Raw genomic sequence first — 25442 nt, forward strand, 5'->3', positions numbered from 1 at the left:
CTTTTGATATTTTACGTTTCCTCTTCGACGTTAGCAGCAGCCAAACGTGGCAAACGAGACGAAGTACCGAAACGATTTCTTCCTTTATCGCCCATTAACCTTTCAATTACCGTCCAATCTGTTCCATCGAAATAATAACAACCGAATTGCAACGAGGAAAAAAAAAAGAAAAGATCTCGAAAAGAAGAATATCATATTGTACAAACAAACGATTACACTTTATATCATCCGATTTAATAATAAAAGAAATAAGAAGTAATAAAAAAGTGACAAAAACAACAACGTAAAGTAGTACATACTCCGTGCGGTCCGTTCGAATCGATTTGATTGGTCGGAACTTTTGAATTTGCCGCGCTTTTTTGTTTTCTTTTCCCGCGTATTTTAACCGAACGATTTTGAAAATGAAAACTATCGAATCGAAGTGTGAGATAATCGTTAAGATTACAAATCATTTGAAGATAGTCACTATTGTAAGATGTTGCGAAAGAAAGAGTGCGAGAGAGAGAGAGAGAGAGAGAAATAGATCTGCGCGCGTAGAACGAGCCGTTTAAATACGCATGTGCAAATGCACGTTAGAAGGCGGTCCAGTTATCTACGCGATACAGCCTCGTACGGACGTACGAAGGAAATTCTCATCTCGTGTTAGGCGAGATTCGAGAGGGAAAGTGAAACAAAGATAGATAGAAAAGTTTTGGCGCGAAATTTGAAATCGAAAAAGATATTCGTTCGAATTCCCCCGAAAGAAAATTAAAAGAAATAACTTCGAAAAAGAAAAAGAAGAAGAAGAAGAAGAGGAAGAGGGAAAAGGGGCGAAAGGGATCATCATCTCAACGGTGGATCCAAAGAAGATAAATCTCTACGCACCGACAGCAACGTCAACAACTGATTTTTCAACGGTAACCGGCGATAAGTATAACAACGAAGCTGGCACTCTCCAATATGTCGCTGTTCGCGTGTTGTACACGTCCGGTAAGTATTTTTCTTTTTATTTATTTTCATTATTTCATTATTATTATATAATCACTTTTCGTTACGACATATTTTACGTGGCGCGCTATTATAATTAGATATTTATTTTTATATTAATTATACTCACAGAATATTTATTATATTATATTCTATTCTATAAGATATTTTATATTAATATATATTCTATATTATATATTTATAAGTTATTTTTTTTTATTAATTATGTAGAAAAATTCTTTCTTATGGGATAAGACAGGAATCCTATAAAGGTCAAAAGGGAGAGGAACTTGCATGAATGACCCTTATATGGGTCGTTAGTAACGAAAAGGATTATATAATTAACTCTATATATATTTTTTACATTTTTTTTTTCATTATACTCCTAATCCATTTAGTCAAATGTTAAATACGATACTACACCGTAACACACTCCACGAGGAAAGAAAGAAGGAATAAAAACAAGAATACATCCAACTTTATCTGTACTTTCTTTTTAACAAATTTCTCGATACATAACAGATGAAAAAAAGTTTAATTTTCCTTTCTTCATTGTTCTTTTTCTTCGTCGTTCCTTTCGTTCGTTGCTTTCTAACGTTTTTTTTCTTGTTTCTTTTTTTTTATTTCAATGTTCATCTAATTCAGTTCATTTTCTTTTTCTTTTTTTCTCCAAATGGTAAAAGGATATCAGAAAAGATTGGCTTTGATTTGAATTTTATCCGATTTCTTACCTTTTTTTTTCTACTTCTTTCTATTCGTTTCAAGCTGTTTCCTCTTTTCCTAATTTTTTTCTTCTTTTTTTCTCGATAAATAGTTCGAACTCGGCGCCGCGGATTTCATTTTGGCGAGGAGATGGGATAAAATAGAAAGAGAGAGAGAGAGAGAGAGAAGAAAAAGAAATACCGGCATTGATCGATGCACGATATCGAGACAAGAGATAGAAAAAAAGAAAAAAGAAAAAAAGAGAGAGAGATGATGGTAATTCTCTCGTCTTCCCCCTCTCTCTCTCTCTCTCTCTCTCTCTCTCAGAATTTCCCATAACGGATGCCCGCAGAACGGATATTGCAAAACAAACACAACTTTTCCGATTGTATTTTCGACAAAGCAAATTATTCAAACTTCGCGAGATCGTTGCTGTGTAGAAAGACCGAAAAAGAAAACCAAAAAAAAAAAAATACCCCCTCCCAGTCCCACTAAAGCAAAGAACAAGCTTCGATAGAAAAAAGAATATCAATCGAAAGGGTAGCAGATTTGTTCGGTTCTTTTGAAAAATTGACCGCCGCATCCTCGGATTCGCGAATCCATTACTTTGAAAATGACCTTTTTTCTTTTCGTTACTTTTTCTATCGAGTGACCAAACCTTTTATTTTTGTCCTCTTTCGTATCGTCAATTTTTTCAATCTAATTCGAGTACGTGATAAAAAAAACACGTTCGAGAATAATTCTTTTCGCGTTTTTATCATTCCTCTCCCCCCTCTTAGGAGAGGGCCATTAGGATGCCCTTCCATTGAAAATGAATTCTCGTTTATTTATCGATTATCTCTTCGATTAATTTATTTTACGAATGATTCGGAAAAACGTACGAAAATTTGGTCCGCTATGGAATATTTTTGTCTATATTTTAATCCTAATCACAAAAAGAAAAACAATTTCTTTCGTTTTTTTTTCTTTCTTTTCTTTTTTTTTATGGAACATAACGGAAAAGAAAGAAAATAAAAAGAATCATACATTATGTTTCTCGGTATGCATATATGTGTGTGAATATATTTGTACGTGTCACCGTGTATAATCGTTAGGGCCATTCGTAGTAATAAATCGACATCATTCGCGTGACGATCTCGGTCAAGATCAATCTATCGATTATACAATTTCAAAAGGGAACGTACAAAAGCTAAAGACATTATAAATAGATGATGATTCAAAGATCGTTAATATGCATTAGTATGTGTGCCAATAATTACTATTACGTAGGATTAACATTCAATCGAAAAATTGGAAATATTCACATTGTATGCTAGATTTAATTTGATATTAAGGGGTTATACGCAATTGCGAGGCTCGAAAAAGACGTATTTTCATGAATTTTTTCTAGAAACAGTTTTTTTTTCTCAAACAAAAGTGATGGTAATTCAAATAGAGCCAACTTTTGAGAATACAATAGCGCGTCGATTATGTAAAAATATTAATCTGCACCGCTCCTGTAGATGATTTCCTGAACGTCCTCTAAAAAAGGACGTTTGGCGGTGATCTTCATTTTGGCGCTTTGGATTATTGAAATTAAAAAATATGGTGGATTCTTTTAAAGGATAGATTAATGCAGGTATTAAAACCAAGGAATAATAAAAATTTTGATTTTTGACAAAATGGCGTCTATTTGAAAAATAGTTGTTGTTTTTGACTAAAATTTTCGCTCTAAATTGTTACAAAAAAATAGTAATAAATTTTTTAAAAATTATTCCTTATACTTAATACCTGAGGAATATATCTAAGAAGATTGTGTAAAAATTCGAAACCGATCGGTTAAGCCGTTTTTGAAAAATCGAGATCACCGACTTTGAAAATACCGTTTCAAAGAGACGTTTACACATAGTTAAAAATTTTTGTTTGCAGCTTACATGAAGTGAAGAATATTTGTCGGATCGATTTGAAATTTTCAGAGAATATACTTAAATATATGTACATTCCGAAAATGAAAAAAAAAAAAAATAGATTTTTTTAAAATTCTAACTGCGTATAACCCCTTAATATAATTAATATATATATATATTAGTGTAATATTAAATTATTTAATTATATAAAATAAATCATCATTTTTTGTCATTAGATCATTTATCATAATCAACGACACATATATGAATACATATAAACTTGTATGATAGATAAAATTGTTTGAAAACTTTGACATCGTGAAAGAAATGAGTAAACGTGAAATTTGACGAGTCAGTGAAATTCATCCGATTCGTTGACAGGGTTGACAAATGTTCGATAATACGAGATCACATTTTATATATTACTTGAATTTATTTTACTTTTGCGATACCAGAATATCTTCTTCTATTTTTAATATAATCATGATAATTACGTTCCTAATAACATCCTTATTTTTTCAAATACTTTTTGAAAATTTATCAGAAATGGTTATTCGTGAAAAAGAAATTACAAAAATTAAACCCCCATTTTACGATCTCACGATGAAATATTATTCGACGTTTTATCGCCAATCTTTTACTTTTTAGTAATTTTATTTACTTCTACCCCCTTTTTAATGAAATATTCAAATTTTAAATGGACAAAAACTACTTGACCTAACGTTTGTATAAAAAAAAAAAAGAAAATGTATATGGAAACAAAGGTACAACGTGCATTTTACATATTATACTAATTAAAATGTAACATTAACGCGTTAACGACAGAACTTTCAATTATATGATTTAACTAAAACGTTTGTATATTACAATTGAAAAAAAAAAACAAAGAAAATAATCATGCGTATAGAAAATTAGTGTTAAAAAAAGATTTCGTCGAATTTTGTTGAATACGCCAGTTCCAAAAAAGTGAAGAAATGTACAAAGGTGAATATAATAATCGAGAAAAATGAAACGAATCTTGTAAAGAGAAGTTAATCAAATTTTTGTTTCTTCTTCATCGAAGTATCCATACCATCGAAACTACGTACGTGTGTGTATGTGCGTGCGTGCGTGCGTGCGTGCGATTGTTTTTTTCTTTTCTTTTCTATTTTTTTGATTTTTTCCTTTAATTCTATTGTTATTTTCCCAACGTTGACGAACATCGAAGGAAAAAAAAAATATATAATTTCTCGTGGTCGTTATCGACCGTCATTTTAACGAGTTAACCCCTTCCCCTCCACCCCCACACACCCCTCCCACCACCCTTTCCATTCTAATAAAGTTTTGGAAAAATTCTGCGACGCAAGAAATCAAATTCAAATGACAGAGAGATAAATGAGCCCGTTTCGATTATTATTTTTCGACCCCTCCACCGCCCCACTTTTTCATCAATTTTATTGTTTCCTTTCGTCAAGGAAATTATATACGAACGAAATGGCCAGGAGTGAACAGTTAAAATTGCAACATTTTTCCGAAATATAATTGTCCGGGGATATATTTGTCTGTTTACGTTGGATATTATTCGGAATGAAAGATATTGGGATTATCGAAGAAATGAAAATGAGATGACACACGATGAATGAAGATTTCTAAGAAATATTTTTCGAAATAAATTATCGAAGGAATTATCGAATGAATTATTCGGAAGGAAATCTCGGTAGAATTTATTTGATATAAGGTAAAAGCCCCCTCTGTTGGCCAGTTAAGCCGTTTTCTTTTTTAGAAAAATTATATTCATTCAATAAAATAACTTACATCTAAACTAATGGTTTAACCTGTAAGCTTGAGCTTTCAGCTTTGAATAAAAATAAAGAAAAGACAAATTATTCATCAATATTTTAATAATAAATTAAAAAAAACATAGATTTGCAATGTCCCTATTTTTAGCCAACTTTCTCCCTCTTTTGGCCACGCATGTCCCCTCATTTGGCCATGTTTCCTATTTAAAATAAATCATTAATTAATAACTAATTTATTAAATAAATCAAAATTGGATAATTCAAAACTCGTGTACAAAGAAATTAATGACTCATTAGTATTAAAAAAACTAGTTGAATACTTTATGTACAAATATATATAACCTCAAAGCGAATAGCCATAAGTTGGCTAATGATAAAAACAGAGGCAATAATACTGTCTCCATGCTTGGCCACCATATTTTTAATGGAGAATAATTAAAAATCACTTAACTTTCAATTTCTATAATAATTTTAAGCTATGTTAATTGCAGAAAAAAAAAATATTTTGGTTGCTATTGTCAAAAATGAAATATATAGGTTAATCAAAATCACAGTATCCTTACCTTACTTAACAAGAAACCATCCAAAAACAGAAGTCTTGCACAACTTGATTTTTTTTCGTTTTTAAATATATTTTTAAAATAATCCGAATTACTTTCAATGATATTTTAAAATTAGAATTTTTTTTTTTAAAAACTGTCACCATGTGCACATCAGCATATAATTTATAATCACTGTTGTGGCATAAAGTGGCCAATAGAGGGGGCCTGGCCAACCGAGGGGGCTTTTACCTTATTTGTCTGTTTACGTTGGATATTATTCGGAATGAAAGATATTGGGATTATCGAAGAAATGAAAATGAGATGACACATGATGAATGAAGATTTCTAAGAAATATTTTTCGAAATAAATTATCGAATGAATGAATCATCGAATGGAATAATCGAAGGAATTATCGAATGAATTATTCGGAAGGAAATCTCGGTAGAATTTATTTGATATACTATTCGAAGTGAGAATATTAGGATCACGTATAAAAGAAAATCTTTATATCCAAAACTAACGATTTCACGTGACACTCGTATATCAAGAAGGGAAACTTCTGTTGGGCCGTTTGAGATTAGGATCGGATCAACATATATCGTATTATAGGTCCTAAAGAAAAAGAGAAACCATCTTCTTCTTCTTCTTCCTCCTCCTTTTTTTTGTCTTTTCTCTCTCTTTCTTCTACTTCTTTTTTATGTTGTTTTTTTTTTATTCTGTTCCTATACCTTGCTTGCCCTACTCGATCCTCCAAGTATAAATCTAATTCGTAAGGGGTTCGATAGTAAAGCTCGTATTTTCCTCGAGTTTATATCCATACGTAACTGTTAGACGAGAAAGAAAAGAAAAAAAAAAAAAGAGAAAAAGAAAAAGGGGAAGAAGAAGAAGAAGAAGAAGTCGCAGAAGTTCAAATTCGATTGAAAAAAAGAAAAAAAAGAAAATATATCTTTGAGGAACCGATAAACGAGGAGACGAACATTTCGTATTCTACTAACATTTTCTAGAAAATATAACTTTCCACGTATCATCTTGATTTTCTATCGGATACTTTGAACAGTTTCTTGAACGAGTTTGAATGAACAATTTGTATAAATCCGAATCGTCGTACATACATTTGTCGTAACTAGAATCTTCTGCAAGTGAAATCAAGTGTAAAAAACACATAAATAATTTCGAAAAGAATATAATATGAAAAAGTATTTATCGTTTGATCCAAATATTTATAATGACTCGAATGATTTAATGTTATTATGAATTTTTGATGTTATTTGAAATTGAAATATTAATATATTGACTGGAATGTGATGTTACGTTATTATGAAATAAAATAATCAATGAATACGTGAGATATAATGAAATTATTAGAGAAAATGATAAGGAAAAAAAAAAGAAGATGTTTATAATTAATGATAAATTATTTATTATATCTCGGAGAATATTGGAATAAAATAGAAACGATCGAAGTTTCGTATAGAAAGCAATATCTAAGCGTCACAAAAGACGTTGATACAATCTGGCACAGAGAACTACGAGAGGATCCTATCCTCAAACGTGCAAGTGACTTGTTAACGTCAGTGTGTCTTGGAAATTGAACACAGAGAACCACCCTACCAGACTTTACCGCATAACCAAGGGAGACCAATTTCGAACGTTGCGTTACGCGTTTACCTATTCGATTCCTGTATAATTATCCTACCAACAATTTCAATCTAATTCATATTTTATCATTTATAATTTAATGTTATAATTAAATCCAATTGAGAAAATATTTAACCCCTTCGAAAAAGAAAAAAAAAACGACAATTCATTTATCGAATAATAATTATTCGACTTAAAAATGAAATTATGAATTTCTACGACATACAAACGCGATCAAATTTTCATATTTTAATTATAATCATTTAAGAAGATTCATAATATTAGATTGGAATTATTTTTATCTGCTTTTTACTATTATTATTATTATTATTATTATTATACAGATATTTGCGAATGAATGTAATTTCGTTTGATGGTATTTGTATGGTATTACATGCATCGAGACATACGATTTTACGAGATCGGATTTATTTCAGATACGAGCTAATACAAAATATTGTCTCTAGTTTCAAGCGAATTCCTTCGGGATATATTTTAAAATAAATTTTCTTCCAATAACATTGTAATACGTTCTCGAGAATTTATTAGAATAATCGGAACATTATCAGTGCATGTAGATTATTTCTTACACTGTATTTGTATGTGCGTGTGTGTGGGTGTATTTAGTATCAAAGAGAGAAAGGTTTATCTTGAATTATTTGCCTTTAGCTATGATCAAAGAATACAATTTTCTTGATTGTTCTCCTTTGTCTTTAAAGTTTTATCAACTACACAATCAACTGTAAAAACTTAATTATCCTTATTTTCTAATCGAAAATCTTCTTACAACATTTTATCATAAAACAAACAAGCAACTAGGCACTCGAAGGTTTTTTTTATTATTTTTCTTTTTCCCCCAGCTCGAATGACCGGAAAAAGATTTATTCTCAAACGTTGCAACAATCAGTGGTATTTCGAATTTAATTTCACCGTAGGAAGCTACTCGTAAAGTTTTGTAATTTAGGTAAAACGTGACCGAGGGTGTTTAATTGATCGATTCTTCTTTCCGTTTCATTAATCTTACGCACACAAACGCACACGTACGTAAACACAAAATAGAAATATATATGAAGAATATAAATCTAAAAAATGTGCAAATGTTATATCAAAATTTAGATTGGTTCGTAATATTATTATAGAAAAGTGTAACGAAAAAGAAAGAAAGAAAGAAAAAAAAAAAATGATTGCGCCTGAAAGAGGGCAACGTGGTATACTTTGCTGTTAATTGCGGTTGCCCGTACCATCTGTCAATAAGAAAGTTTTAAGCCCCCTGTGGCAGGCAACATCCATTACCCATACGCGTGACTGTGTTGCCTATCACAGAAGTTTATAAAAGTTTACCCCTGATAAATGAGCACACTTAATCGTAATTATCTAGCAAGTATGCCAGGTTCTATACCTACGGGTGTTCTACAATTTTTATTCAACAATTAATTAACGATTATAAAATAATTTTGTTGAATTTTTCAATCAATAAAATCCTCTTTTTTCTTCCCTTCTATTTTTTTCTTTAAATGCAAGAAAAATCGTATTAAATTATATAATCCTTGTATTTTATATTCGAACGAAATGAATGATATATTTTTGTTGTTCTTGTTGCTGTTGTAGACCTTTCGTTATTAAAATATTTAACGAGCATTTCATTCGCGTTTTGTTTTCATTTTTGTCACCTAGCATGTTTCATCTTTACGCGTTGAATCTTTCATTCGTTTTTCACTTTGTTCTAAGAAAATCTAATCTCACGGATGGAAATAATCTTTCTTGTATCTTTATTTTTCTTCAACCCTGTCAACGTAAAAACGCCGGATGCATCTTGTCGGAAAATAACAAACTGACTTTTCTTAATGACAGATGGGATTAAAATCTTTCGGTAAGACGTAACGTTTAATCTTTTTATTTCCTATTTATTTATTTTCTCTACAATTTCCTCTTATTTATATTTTCATTACGTAACGGAAAATGAATAAATATATTTGAAAAAAAATATTGATAAGGGATTATTAATTGAGTTATCCAAGAAAATTAATAATTTAATAATAATAAATTAATTCTATATAAAATAATCAACTAAAAAAAAAAAAAAAGAACTAATTGAATTCATTTTCGAACGGTGACTCGTACTTTTGAAAAATACTATATCAATCCCACGACCCTAATATCCTCGTATACAAGGTGTCTCAAGATTTTTTTTCCCGATCAAACGATGTCCGAAATATTCGACGTAAAAATATAAGAAAAAAAAAAAAAAAAACAAAGAACAAATGATACGAAAAAATTAGAAATCATTCGTAAAAGTTTATTTAGTAAAATTGATCATTGACCTAAATTATAAATATATTTCATTCGTTGTGTTCGATCATTATAGACTTATTTGGCCGAATAAAAGTTCAGACACCGTGTATATACATTTCTAAAGCGACCAAACGGAAATACAAAAGTGTCACTCGATGAAAGTAATGCACCCCCTAACACCCTACCGCCTCCTACCACCCCTTCCTCTCTGTGATCGATCGATCGAACATGATTCGAAGTTACTAAAGTAAATTCCGTTCGAAATGGTTGAAAATTTCTGGCGCGATAAATTTATCGGTCAAATAAATAATCAAAATAAATTCTTCGAACGTTTACTATAGAATATTTTCATACATATACGAGTATATATATATATAATTAATATATAATAATATATAATAATATATATATAATAATATATAATAATTATATATAATAATAATATATAATATATAATAATTATATATATAACTAATAACGAGTATATATATATATAATTTATTTAATTTTTTGACTTTTCTTATGTTATTTCTATTATTATTTTAATTTTGCAACTTTTAACAATGAAAATTTACAGATTACAAAATGGAATAGAAAAGCAAATCTATGTATTCACAGTGGCTACGAGCTAAGGTTTGACATTGGTAAAAAGAGAGGAAAAAAGAAAAAAAGAAAACAAACAAATCGAATAACATTTCAAACAAATTTTCACCACCGCAACAGTGTTGTGTTGTTTATGCACATAATTGAAACAAACGAAAAATCTGTTATTGTTCTCGTCCTTCGGAACGTTATATTGATTTTTCACCGGTATTTTCTCTACAGATCTTTTTATTTATTTCTTTTTTCTTTTGTTTTTCGGAACAAAACTTCGAAATAACACGCAGGTGATGCGTTATGCATTGCAACGCGTTCTCATTTTTTATTTTCCTACAACGAAAAACTATGAAATTACGACACTGTAAACAAAAAATGAGAAAAATAAGGAAAAAAAAGAACCCAAAAAGCGATAACCTCCGATAATTCTTACTAGAACGACAAAAAAAACAAAAAACAAATAAAAAAAATAAAAAGAAAAGTAAAACGGACGGAAAGAAAAAAAAAATGGAGATCGTTAATTCGACCGTTGTAATCAACACAATTTTTATATATATAAATATATATACACAATATCCAATAATTCATCGATTATGTGATAATAATAAAATAAAAAGCGCATCCTTATCTTTACCTTATAAACAAATCGATACTAACGTCTAATATATTTTGTAAGAATAATTATATATTATAGAAAAAATAATATAACATCATCTAGATGAAATATTATAATATAATCGTTGAGATAAATTCAATAGAAATTGTGTTCAACGGCGTAACGATTAAAAATAAATATTAATTAATTGTTTTAATATTTGAAAAAGTATTTATTATACATTGAGTTTTAATTAAATTTCTAGAAATTTTTAAACAGTATGATATATCTTTCAACACATCTTGTTCGATTTTAAATTATTACAGTCGAACAAAGTTCTATTTTATTCGCAATAATCGTTAATGTAGCATAGTACAAGTTGTCGAAGGATAGGTCGCCTGAAACTTGCTCAAGTTAATGCAAAAGTCGAGCTCCTCTCTCTCTCCCCCCTTCACCCTACCCCTCCCTCCCTCCCTCCCTCTCTCTCTTTCTTTACGAGGAAGTTTATATACTTTATATACTCGAAGAGATAGTATTTGTGGTCGTGAATGCCCTTCGACAAAATTGAAGAACCTCCCCCTCCCCAAAACTGATAAAAGCATCTTGATTTGAAATTTTCAATAAAATTCAATAAATATAAGAAAGAGGAAAAGTATTATTTATTTATTTATTAATTCAATAAATAATTATTAGGTGTACAAATAAGTTTTCGCCATTTTTTATTAAAATTAAGTATTCATTCTAGAAGAATGGTAATTTTAAGGTTATTTAAAATACTGTCCATCACTTGCAATGACTTTTTCCCATCTCTCAGGCAACATTCGGATCCCACGTCGGAAGAACTCCTTGTCTTTTGAGGCTATCCACGAATCAACCCAATTTTTGGTATCTTCATATGATTTGAACCGCTGCTCCGACAGAGCATGTGCCATGGACCGAAATAGGTGATAATCGGACGGTGCAATGTCTGGTGAATACGGCGGGGGGTAACACTTCCCAATCAAGTGTTTCCAAATACTTTTTCACGGGAGCCGCTACATGTGGACGAGCATTGTCATGCAGGAGAATATTTTTTCGTGTCTAGAATAGTATTGAGGGCGTTTTTCCTTCAGAGCTCGGCTCAATCTCATTAATTGTGTTCGATAGAGGGCTCCGGTGATTGTTTCGCTCGGATTAAGCAACTCATAATACACTACACCCAGCTGATCCCACCAAATACACAGCATGAGTTTTTTTCCGTGAATATTCGGTTTTGCTGTTGATGTTGACGCATGGCTTGGTAATCCCCATGATTTTCTTCTTTTTGGATTATCATAATGTATCCATTTCTCGTCACCAGTGATGATACGATGTAAAAAACCCTTTTTTTTATGTCTAGCAAGCAGTATTTCACTTAAGCATAATCGGCGTTCAATATCTCTCGGCTTTAATTCGTACGGAACCCAATTTCCTTGTTTATTAATCATTCTAATGATTTTAAACGATGTGAGACTGCTTGCTGAGTGACTTCTAATGTTACAGCAAGTTCTTTTTGTGTTTGAGATGAATCTTCCTCCAATATTTCCTCCAATTCTGCATCCTCGTAAATTTTTGGCCTTCCACTGCGATCTTTGTCTTCTACGTCGAAATCACCGTTTTTAAACTTTTGAAACCACTCACGACACGTTCTCTCACTCAAAGCAGTCTCACCATATGCTTCTACGAGCAATCGATGCGCCTCAGCAGCAGATTTCTTTATATTAAAGAAGTAAACTAATATTTCCCGCAAATGACGCTTATTTGGCTCAAATTTGGACATTTTCAACTAAAAAAAATGATATTTTACCAATATGAAATCAATAATATTAATAGGTTATGTTGTTCTTAAACGTCCAAACTAATTTTTAAGCAGGATATCATCTGCGAAAGTTAACGAAACTCCGCGCCGCGCTATCTACATTAAAACGGCGGAAACTTATTTGTACACCTAATATATAAATAATACATGAAATAATTAATACCAATATTACATGTAAATTAATAATCGATCTAAATTACTTTTCGATTCATCATCACCATCATCATCATCATCATCATCATTATCGATTAGTACGACAAACTAATAATTTCATTATTAAAATTATTAAATATTATTGTTTAAATATATTTCATATTCCTCCTAATCCACTTACGCGTGTGTTGAACTAAACATTAACGCAAAGCTTCGATTGCAATCTTTTCGATCTGTTCGAAGCACGAACCACGAGGATTAAAATTACGACCGGCTCTCGATGAAGGGGGAGGGTCGAGGAACGAGGGGGAGGAAGTAAATCGAGAGGGTGAGTGAACGGGGGCAGAGTAGGGGGACAAAAAACATCGACAAAATCCTTTCGATTCCGACCACCCCCCCTCACCCTGGATTACGTACGAAAGACGTAATAAAAAGGAGAAAAAGATTAAGTACGGTGTGTATTCGGATCTGTAAATCCATGTAAAAAAAAAAAAGAAAAAAAGAGGCGAGGGGTGAGTGGGGGCTGGTGGGGTCGGTTGGTTTTGCAGAGAGAAAAAAGACAAAAAAATAGCAGGACGAGTAAACGCCAAAGGGTCGAAGGTAAATTCGTTCGAAAACGAAATTCCTCCCCCCCCACTTCCGTCCCAACCCTCACCCAATCCCCCACTCCAACCCCTCGTCGTCGAATCAAATAAGAAATCGATGACGATGAGAGTAGTACTCTGAGAAATCTGTGAGTTCTTTCGAAATTATGATGATGGGGGGTGGAAGATGAAAGGGGTTTTTTTTTATTGAAAATCCAGATGAGACAGATTTAGTTTAAGAGGAGAGAGAGAGAGAGAGAGAGAGGGATGTGACAGGGGGAAAAAGAAAAAGAGAGAAGGAGAATTTTTCTTTCGTTAATTAAACGAACATCGAAACGTCGATCAATCTACGTTTGACTTTTCTATTTTTTTTTTCTTTTTTTTGTTGCTTTTCGAAAATTTATTCAACTCGGGTAAGCGCGTTTTCCTAGATATTTACGAATTATACTATACGATTATAGGAAATATTATTTTTTTTGTCCCAGTATAAACGTATCTTAATAAATTTTATCAAACAAATGTTAAAATTTGAAGCCCAGTTTTTGCCATGATTTTCTATTAATTCTCTAATTGTATGTCTTACGAGTATTTCCTTAACTACGTGAATTGCATTTAACTTGAGTGAGAAGGGCGGGGAGGAGGAGGGTTGGAAGTGGGAGGGGTTTCAAGTATCGTCGAATTAAATTTAAAACGTTTTCCCGGTTTAATTCGATTAATTCCAATCGTTAAACTAACTTTTCGAATAATCATTATTATCATTATCGATTCTCTGCGTTCTATCTTCGTAACTATTCTTTCTTTTTCCACAAATTTTTTCTTTTTTTTTTTTCCGTTCGATCAAACAACAACATATCCAACCGATGATAAATTATCGCGAAAAATAAAATCAAATTTTAAATGCGATCGAATTGCGAATATAAGTATGAACGATTAGGCTGCTAATTGTATTTAAAAATGAATATAATGAAAGTTATTCTAAGATGTTATCATACGTGTTAGATTGAATTAATTAATGAAAATATATTATGTAAGTATATTATGTAATTATATATATATAATTATTTAAAATAATTATTAGAATTGTTGTTCAAAGTACCATTCATATTTACGATAATTAATCCTACTTGAAATAACCGAAACATGAGCTTATTAAGCAAGCTAATATGTACACTAACAATGAACCCTAATTATGGATAAATAGGTATAAGCAAATATACGCTCGTGATCATTTCATTATCATTCCATTATCATATGTTTTTTCTTCCTGGCCAATTTTTACGTACAAATAAATATTATAATTTAAAATATGAATCGATGAAAATGTTTATAAATCTGTATGAACTTTGTCTCTTTGTGAATGTTTCGTGAACCAATTACGCGTAAGAATTTAATTTCCATATACGCGTATAGAAGAATGAAAATACGTGTTTAAAAGGAATAATTATTTTATCCCTTATCGTACAAATTGCAATGAAAGATTCATCCTTGTAACTCGTTGTAGTTTCGATCGAAGAAACAAACCACTCGACCCTTAAACCCATCATCGTCAAACACTGGGTTGTACAAACTTCAACAGAGTTGTTAACATAGGACGAATTCGTATTCGAAAGATAGCCCATTTTCTTCTTTCTCACCAAGTTTTTCGAACGTGATATTACATTTATTTCACTCTTGGGAATATTTTTGACTAACGCATTTAAACGAATGAATTTTTATTATTCCATTTCTCTCTCTCTCTCTCTCTCTCTCTCTCTCTTATTTTCTCTCATATGCGTTTATTATTCTATTAGAACGATGTAATAGAATCATAATGAAATTAGTCTTACGAGTTTCAAAAAATTATCTAAAAATCTTCTAACGTTTCTAAAGTATAATCTAAATGAAGAATTCATTTAGAAACAATAATTTATCTCGCGCCTCTGCCAAATGGCATCGTAACCCTGCCGCTTTCAGCTTTACACGCTTGTCAACTAGCAACAAAATTTAACGGGACCGTTGTTGCATTGGTGAAATGTCGTGAGAGGGGAGTGGCTATTTAAAAAAAAAAAAAAAAGGAAAAAAATTGTTATTTGGCAGAAGTAATAATATTTTAGATAAACGAATGAAAAACTCTATTCCAAATTGGAAACTTTCGAAACGTTAAACAAGCTTGTTCGTGACACGAAATGCGCATGCACAACAACCGCCATGTTGACAAAATACCTTTTGAAAATAAAAATGAAAAAATAAAACTAAATAAAAGGAAAAGAGTAAAAGATGAAAAAAGTAAAAATTCGCAAACGCGCGCTAGTCCCTTTAATAATTTAATCTTCCCTTCGTATTCTGAGACAGTACTTGAATTTTCCGTCGCATTAACAATCCAGGAGTTAGAACTTCCGTCGTAGTTTCATACGTATTAATGGGTTGACTTAACTGGAGCTTGAGATTAGTAGGATGTGATAGAGCTAATATGAGAATCTAGGGACAGGAAGAACGACGCGATGGGAGAGAAAAAGAGAGAGAGAAAGAAATAAATAGAGAGAGATAGATAAATGAATAAATGAAAAGGTTCAACTTATTTCCACCTACGTCAAATTCACATATCTTTAAATGGAAATACAGAAATGTGACCCCTCGATCAAAATCAAATTAATAAAGAAAAAAGTTAATATCAAATGACATCTTTCTTTTTTCTCCGTACTTGTGTGCGTTGTTTATTTATAAAACGCCTCGTCTAATATTAATATTAATATTAAATAAGAAAAAAAAAGGGAGAGAGAGGCAAAGTGAAAAATTCAACTCGTCGCGTTTACGTGCATTTATAAATATTAAATAGAATAATGATAATAATAATAATAATAATAATACAAAAATATGTAAAAAAGGAAAAGAGAAAAAAAAAGTACAATTAAATCGTAGAGAAAAATTTATGAAAAAAATTTCTATCTAGAGATTTTCTAGAATTAATCTACATGATTTTATTCACAATGGGGAACGTACGCACACTGATAAACAACGAAAAATAATGAAAAGTTGAAAAATGAAGAAGAGATGAGTAATAAAAACAAGCCAAATTCTGTTACGTGGCACACACACGCATACGATATTTCGGTCTTATGGATGTAATATTAGCATAATACTGATGCATTATGTTAATGCGATATGATGAGTCCTGTGCATTCGTAACAGAAGAGATATTCGAGAAATCTGTGTAGATGATTTACACGAACCTGGAAATACACGTACGAGTCTCTCTTATGTACAAATGCATCATCTTGTTTCCACGTTCTGAAATTTCTAAACTATGTCAAACTCTAATTACTTGTTATCCGTCTCTCTCTTTCTCTATATACATCTGTTTATGTATGAGTATGCGTGATGAATATATGCGTGTGCGTGTATCCATCTTTCCGATCGTTGCATAATTTACAAAAAAATCATTAATCGAACAAATTTCATTTGCTCGTATATTAATTATAGATAATTATAAATAATATTTGGGTATCTATTAATGAATTATTTGTTAACCATTTGGTTAGATAATAATTTATAGTAATAAATTCATAGTCATTTATTTTGGTTACAATCTTTATATGGGTCGTATTAACGTATTAACGTTGCTCGTATTAATAATAGGTAATTATAAATATAATATTTGGGTATCTATTAATGAATTATTTGTTAACCATTTGGTTAGATAATAATTTATAGTAATAAATTCATAGTCATTTATTTTGGTTACAATCTTTATATGGGTCGTATTAACGTATTAACGTTGCTCGTATTAATAATAGGTAATTATAAATATAATATTTGAGTATCTATTAATGAATTATTTGTTAACCATTTGGTTAGATAATAATTTATAGTAATAAATTCATAGTCATTTATTTTGGTTACAATCTTTATATGGGTCGTATTAACGTATTAACGTTGCTCGTATTAATAATAGGTAATTATAAATATAATATTTGGGTATCTATTAATGAATTATTTGTTAACCCTTTGGTTTACAGAATGATTCATAGAAATTCATTTCTGATACGATCCCTATATGTTAATAATGAAAGGATTAAATAATCGATAAAAATTGTCAAAAATAATACACGCTAATATTATATGCAGATCTATATATGCGTTATAGGATATAATTGGAATACGTAAATAAAATATGTAAATTAGAATCAGATTTATAACATGATATAGAAATTAATGAAATTTCACGAGTTAATTTTAAAATACGTTTCGTACTTTACTACTCCGTTTAACTTGATCCCAAAAAGTTAACTGCAAACTTCGTTGTTAGAAATAATAATAATAATAATAGGATTAAGTTGATTAGTATAACTTTGTAATGAAATAAAATGATAAAGGGAAATGAAAAGGATAGAATAGAAAAGAAAAGAAAAGAAATAATGATAAAATGTTACGAGTTACGAGATAAACCGAAATAAAACTAATAAAATTAAAAGGGCTCGCTGATTGCACGTATCTCTTTCTAACGGAGAATTTATTTTCAACTTTGAAAATATATGATATATATATATATATATGGATTCTATATGTGTTATACGTAGAATATAGAGTAACGTTTGCAAGAGATGATTCACGATTCATATACGAATCATACGGTCTCAGAGCAATTTTCTAGCATGATCTTGTTAACGTTACTTTTTTTTATTTTCTTCTATATCTCTTTCTTTTACTTTTTACTACATACACACACACACATATATATATTTTATTTTATAAAATTTCTAACTACGAATGGTCAAATATAGAAATTTTAGCAAACAGCAGTTCTCTACATTTTTCTTTTTTTTTTTTCCTTTCAATATTTTATTTTCCCTACCATTTTACTTTTTAATGTTCATACTCTCGAACAACGAGCACAAAATGAGATAGCAATAAGCCAACGTATTGCAGCATTGGAAAATAAAAGAAATAGAAAGGAAAAGAGTATAATCCCGCACGTATGTGAACGAGATCGAGTTAGATAATATTTCATAGAATCCTATATAATATTTGACGATGCACTCCCAATGATAGAAATTTTTCATGCTTTACCCGAACGATTTATATATTTCTACGAACGTTAAATCAACTTTACTTGATTTCAATTCAATTCTATGAATTATAATTCTATTCGAGATACACATTTAATATTACGAATTAAACAACAACAACAACAACGTTCGTGTTCAAAAGGTTTCAGAATAAAATAATGGTATCCCCCATTGTGTTTTCATTACTTATTCGTTGATGGTTAGGTTTTATCGATTTATAACATTTAAATCATCCTCATTGTTTCTCTCTTAAAATAATTATAAAAATAATAATAAAATGTTCTCTCTCGGTAGTTCTCGGTAGTGAACGCAATCACGAGACCCATTGTAGCCAAATATTCTTCGAAAAATTTCATCTAAGTATGGAAAACAGAAAAAAAAAAGAAAAACAAAAATAGATGATATTCCTTGGTGAGAAAAATGTATAAACAAAAAATACTTGCTCGTAGCGTTTTACGATAACCAGAGAATAGCTTAATTTCGTGCTCCGAACTTTTTACGGTCACGGCTCTTCCAAAGTACTTGAAATTGAGCAGTTGACTTTCTTTTATTTCCTTTTCTCTTTGTATTTCTCTCTTTCCCGTTCTTTGCAAAGGTTGCACAAAAAAAGTTTGCGTTAACCTCGCTACCTGTAATAAAACCGGTCTGCAGGGTACACTGGGTTCACTATTTGCGCATCGTACACGTTTCTTTTCTGCCGCGGAAGAAAAAAGACTACGATAAAAAAAAAGAAATGAAAGGTAAAAGATCTCAAAAGTTTTTCATTTTCAAATAACTAACGAAAAATATATATATATGCATATTTTTACCGATTTTTTTCACGAATATCAAGTACAAGCGCCTACAGATAGGCAACATTTTTCGCAAATGTCGATAAACGTGACTACGAACGTCATCTGTCAGGGGTTGCCCCTTGGTGAATGGCAATACCTAATACACAGACGTAGTTTATATTTTACAAATCCCTGTATGGGGAGGTAGTATCGAAAAAAGAACAAATATATATTTTTCTCTCCGCTAGAATCTATTCGTGACGACGCATTCGTAACAAACACTCGTCCGCCAACGCTGCAGCCAAAGTACGAACGGTTGCATATCTCCAGGCGTAAAATATTATATTTTCCTTCTTCATTAAATATTCGTAATTAAAACAACTAACTCCATTTGGAAAATGAATTTCATCGTTCGCGCGTGTATACAATTAATTTATAGGGAAGAACGTATGTATGTGAAATTTTCTGATAACAATGTTTTCGCCGAATAAAAATAAAAAGGAAAAGGAGAAGAAAAAAGAAAGAAAATAAAAGGAAAGGTGGGGGGGGAGAAAAGAAGGATAAAAAAAGGAATTTATCGAAGGGAATGATAAAATGTAAATTGACTAGGATCGGTAATCCGAGAATCAATTGGTTATTATCCGAGTCCGTGACGTTTGAATTGGCATGAAACGTCCCCCCCGAAGAGGATGAGGAATCCGTATAGATATGTATAAACGGATATGCGTTATCTAACCACTTTACAGACGTACGGAGAGATGTATTTGCCCAAGTGGCAATCGATGCTACGACGAGAATTTGCGAAGCTTTGACACAATCTTCCTATCAACCTTACCCCTCACCCCCTTACCCCCTGTCCCCCTTTAACATCGGTTGAAGGAGGGTGTGGTGTTCTCTCTATGCGAGTAAACATGGAGGAAGCTCTCTATACTGATAGAACAAATTTTGATGTACACCACCACCCCCCCCCATATCCTACCCTACTTCCCGTTTCTATCTACGATACCATCGAAACATCGTCGTTCTATTACGTAATATCAATTTGTTCAGTTATGCGAGTAACGCCAGAATGCGTCTTGCAGTTTTTTCCTTTTCTTTTCTTTTCCTTTCTTTCGTAAAAGAAAAATTCGAATGAAAAAAAGGAAAGGAAAAGAGATGAGGGAAAACAAATTTGGAGGAAAATCTTTAAGAGAAGAAAAAAAGTAATAAGAGTGGAGAAAAAGAAGAAGAAGAAGAAAAAATAGAAAAATACGTATTTATCGTTATTTTAAATGTATATTTAATAATACTTTTATAATGATAAATACGTATTTATGTTGTCTTTTTTCTTTTTCATTTTATTTCTCGCAAATGAAACTTTTCCCGAAATTGTCATCATCGAACGAGGAAATAATCGAAACGTAACGAAGAGATTGGGTGTTGAACGACGATCGAGGTTTGTAATACCAAATAACGATTTCGTAATTTCTCCCATTTCGTTGGGATGCTGCTGCTGCTGGTGCTGCTGGTGCTTCGTGATTTTCGGGTTCCCACACCGATTGCCAAATGATTTAATAACGAACCAGTCTAATATACGCTTAAACTGAGAGAGAGAAGTAAGTGTACGAGATTGATTGATTCTCTCTCTCTCTCTCTATTTCTCTCCTATCTATTCGTTCACACGTTCACACGTACAAAATGCATCCACAAATGCATCCACAAATGCATCCACAAATGCATCTATTACATTTACTTCGGTATTATAGGATATATAGGTCAAAGACCGATTCGATTGAACAAAAAAATGGAAAAAAGAGAAAAAAAAATCATTTAATCATCATCCTATAATAATTAAAACAAAATGACATTTCTCTCCTATCTGTTCGTTCACACGTTCACACATACAAATGCATGTATTATATTTACTGCAGAATTATAGGAAAGCCGATTCAATTGAAAAAAAAAGAAAAAAAAAGAAAGAAGAAATCATTTAATCATCATTCTATTAATAATAAAAACAAAATGACATTTCTCTCCTATCCGTTCGTTCACACGTTCACACATACAAAAATGCATCTATTGTATTTACTACGAAATTATAGGATATAGGTCAAAGACCGATTCGATTGAACAAAAAATGGAAAAAAGAGAACAAAAAAATCATTAATCATCGTCCTATAATAATTAAAACAAAATGACATTTCTCTCCTATCTGTTCGTTCACACGTTCACATATACAATGCATGTATTATATTTACTGCGAAATTATAGGAAAGCCGATTCAATTGAAAAAAAAAAAAAAAAAAAAAAGAAAGAAAGAAAGAAATCATTAATCATCATTCTATTAATAATAAAAACAAAATGACATTCTCTTCTATCCGTTCGTTCACACGTTCACACATACAAAAATACATCTATTATATTTACTACGAAATTATAGGATATATAGGTCAAAGACCGATTAGATTGAACAAAAAAGAAGGAAAGAAATCATTTAATCATTATTCTATAATAATTAAAAACAAAATGACATTTCTCTCCTATCTGTTCGTTCACACGTTCACATACACACACACAAATGCATGTATTATATTTACTACAGAATTATAGGAAAGCCGATTCAATTGAAAAAAAAAAAAAAAAAAAAGAAAGAAAGAAAGAAATCATTTAATCGTCATTCTATTAATAATAAAAACAAAATGACATTTCTCTCCTATCTGTTCGTTCACACGTTCACATATACAAATGCATGTATTATATTTACTGCGGAATTATAGGAAAGCCGATTCAATTGAAAAAAAAAAAAAAAAAAAAAAGAAGAAAGAAAGAAATCATTTAATCATCATTCTATTAATAATAAAAACAAAATGACATTTCTCTCCTATCCGTTCGTTCACACGTTCACATATACAAAAATACATCTATTATATTTACTACGGAATTATAGGATATAGGTCAAAGACCGATTAGATTGAACAAAAAAAAGGAAAGAAATCATTTAATCATTATTCTATAATAATTAAAACAAAATGACATTTCTCTCCTATCTGTTCGTTCACACGTTCACACATACACACACACAAATGCATGTATTATATTTACTGCGGAATTATAGGAAAGCCGATTCAATTGAAAAAAAAAAAATAAAAAAAGAAAGAAAGAAAGAAAGAAATCATTTAATCATCATTCTACATTCTATTAATAATAAAAACAAAATGACATTTCTCTCCTATCCGTTCGTTCACACGTTCACACATACAAAAATACATCTATTTTATTTACTACGGAATTATAGGATATAGGTCAAAGACCAATTAGATTGAACAAAAAAAAAGGAAAGAAATCATTTAAATCATTATTCTATAATAATGAAAACGTAATGAAACATATATAATAAATACTTGGAATATCGTTTGATTTCAAATGAAAATATATAACACGTTAGATGATATTATCCTGAATCGATTCCCACAGGAGAGAGTGAGCGAGACTATATACGTAATACGTGTGTATTCGCGACACACGTATACATACACATACTATTGACGATTACCAGGTTTAAAGGTAATGCATAGAGAATACACGTCTATTCGTTTCAACCCGAAAAGGGTTCGTGGTATTCAGAGAACGTTCTCCTGCTTTTCAAAGAACTCGAAAGGTTTTCTTTCTTTCTCTCTCTCTCTCTCGTGCACACTACATACATATATGCACATAAACACACATCAGAGAGATCAGATGCAAAATAAGTACATATAGATCTCGATAGTATTGAAAAAAAAAAGAAATAAACTCAGTTGAAAGATAAAAAAAAGCAGACCGTGTGTATATATACCGTGTGACGATATATTTTCCAGTTGAAATGAAAAAGAAAAAAGAATTCTCGATAGAATTATATATATATATATGTGTATATAAATTGAGAAGAAAGAAGAAACTGTGAAAGAGAAACTGAAGGGAAAATATGAAAGATAGAAAAGAAATCGATTTTTTTTCCCATTTTTCTTACGATTTTATTTTATTTTTTCTTTTGTGTTTATTTTATATTATTTTATTTCTCTCTTTCTTTCACTATTTTTCTCTTTATACTTTTCTTTTTTTTCTTTTTTTTGAACTCCCACTCACCTCCCACGATTTCCTTTTTATATCCGCTACTATCTGTTTTGTGTCACTATAAAAAATCGTATTGACTATGAAAAACTATCGTGATTCTTATCTATGGGGATACGGGCTATGGAAAATCGATGATCGGGGTTAAGTTACGTTATGGAATATCGATTACGTTCGAGTTATTTTCAGAGAGAATTAAATAATATACTGATATACTTTATTTTACATTTCTATTTAATATTTAACAACTCGGAACATCGAGTGATATGGGGTGAGGAAAGGGCAGGGGGATATTTCTTTCATCTTGATTAACAAAAAAAAATTGCTTATTGGATAAAATATAATATGTAAAAGAAAAAGAAAAAGAAAAAGAAGAGAAGAGAAGAAGTAAAAGGTGAAGAGAAAAACATATTCGATTTTGACTTGTAAAGAAAAATCGCTTGGAAATACTACGTGATCGGTGTAGAAACGTATGTACAAGGTGTCTCAGAATGTTTTGGGTAAATACGTCAGTTGATATAAAAGAAAATGATCAATGATTCAATTAAAAAGAATACATCAATTTATATAATGTATTAATCGGTTAAAAGAAAAATGAATAGTTTGATATATAAATCGATATATTATATATTCATTCATTTTCATCATACAAGAATAAAATAAAAACTTATAGCATGTATTGGTTAATGAATTAAGGGGTTATACGCAGTTGCGAGGCTCGAAAAAGACGTATTTTCATGAATTTTTTCTAGAAACAGTTTTTATTTCTCAAACAAAAGTGATGGTAATTCAAATAGAGCCAACTTTTGAGAATACAATAGCGCGTCGATTATGTCAAAATATTAATCTGCACCGCTCCTGTAGATGATTTCCTGAACGTCCTCTAAAAAAAGACGTTTGACGGTGATCTTCATTTTGGCGGTTTGGATTATTGAAATTAAAAAATATGGTGGATTCTTTTAAAGGATAGATTAATGCAGGTATTAAAACCAAGGAATAATAAAAATTTTGATTTTTGACAAAATGGCGTCTAGTTGAAAAAAAGTTGTTGTTTTTGACTAAAATTTTCGCACTAAATTGTTACAAAAAAATAGTAATAAATTTTTTAAAAATTATTCCTTATACTTAATACCTGAGGAATATATCTAAGAAGATTGTGTAAAAATTCGAAACCGATCGGTTAAGCCGTTTTTGAAAAATCGAGATCACCGACTTTGAAAATACCGTTTCAAAGAGACGTTTACACATAGTTACAAATTTTTTTGCAGTTTACATGAAGTGAAGATATTTGTCGGATCTATTTGAAATTTTCAGAGAATATACTTAAATATATGTACATTCCGAAAATGAAAAACAAAAAAATCGATTTTTTTGAAATTCTAACTGCGTATAACCCCTTAAAAAGGAAAATGATTAATTGTATAAAAAATCATTTGAAATTGTAAGACACCTTATATCATACGAAGTTATGGTTTTATCATAGAATAATATAGTGGTATGTTAGGAAAGTATCGAACTGGGCTACTGTATATCGACGATCATCGCATTTTACGTGATCGCCAGTTTAATCGAACGCGCAGAACCCCTGTCGTTGAGGTGGCAGAATCGGTAAACAGAAAAACGACGTCAACTTTGCGTTGCGAGGCAGGTGCCAGCCATGAAAGAAAGAGAGAAAGATAGAGAGAGAGAGAGAGAGAAAGAGATTTACGTGAAGGGTTCGAAAGTATACAGTGTGTGTATGTGTATATAAGAGGGTGAGAGAAAGAGAGTGGCTCTTGCTAGGGTGAATGGACACATTTTCCGCTACTTAACGGATTTCATGCTCGGATATCGTCAAAGGAACATGACGTCCTTGCTCCAATCAGCGTCGACTATTAATACTCTCTGCGACTTAGTATTTTTCAAATTTTCCTAGAATAAACTATATATATATATATATATATATATATATATATATGTGTGTATGT

The 25442-nt window shown here is 30.8% G+C and overlaps 1 protein-coding gene across 2 annotated transcripts in view; it reads left to right on the plus strand.

Moving 5' to 3' along the window:
- Positions 1-545: 545 nt before the first annotated feature.
- The window catches only part of LOC122514587, a 44131-nt gene continuing 19234 nt past the window's right edge, over positions 546-25442 (plus strand). For both annotated transcript variants that reach the window (XM_043631506.1, XM_043631508.1), the window contains exon 1: positions 546-969. In XM_043631506.1, the coding sequence (XP_043487441.1) occupies positions 940-969 (30 nt within the window). In that variant the 5' untranslated portion in view covers positions 546-939. The remainder of the gene's footprint in view (positions 970-25442) is intronic.

Source organism: Polistes fuscatus, unplaced genomic scaffold (genome assembly GCF_010416935.1).
Source record: "Polistes fuscatus isolate 324 unplaced genomic scaffold, CU_Pfus_HIC Scaffold15, whole genome shotgun sequence".
Taxonomy (NCBI): domain Eukaryota; kingdom Metazoa; phylum Arthropoda; class Insecta; order Hymenoptera; family Vespidae; genus Polistes; species Polistes fuscatus.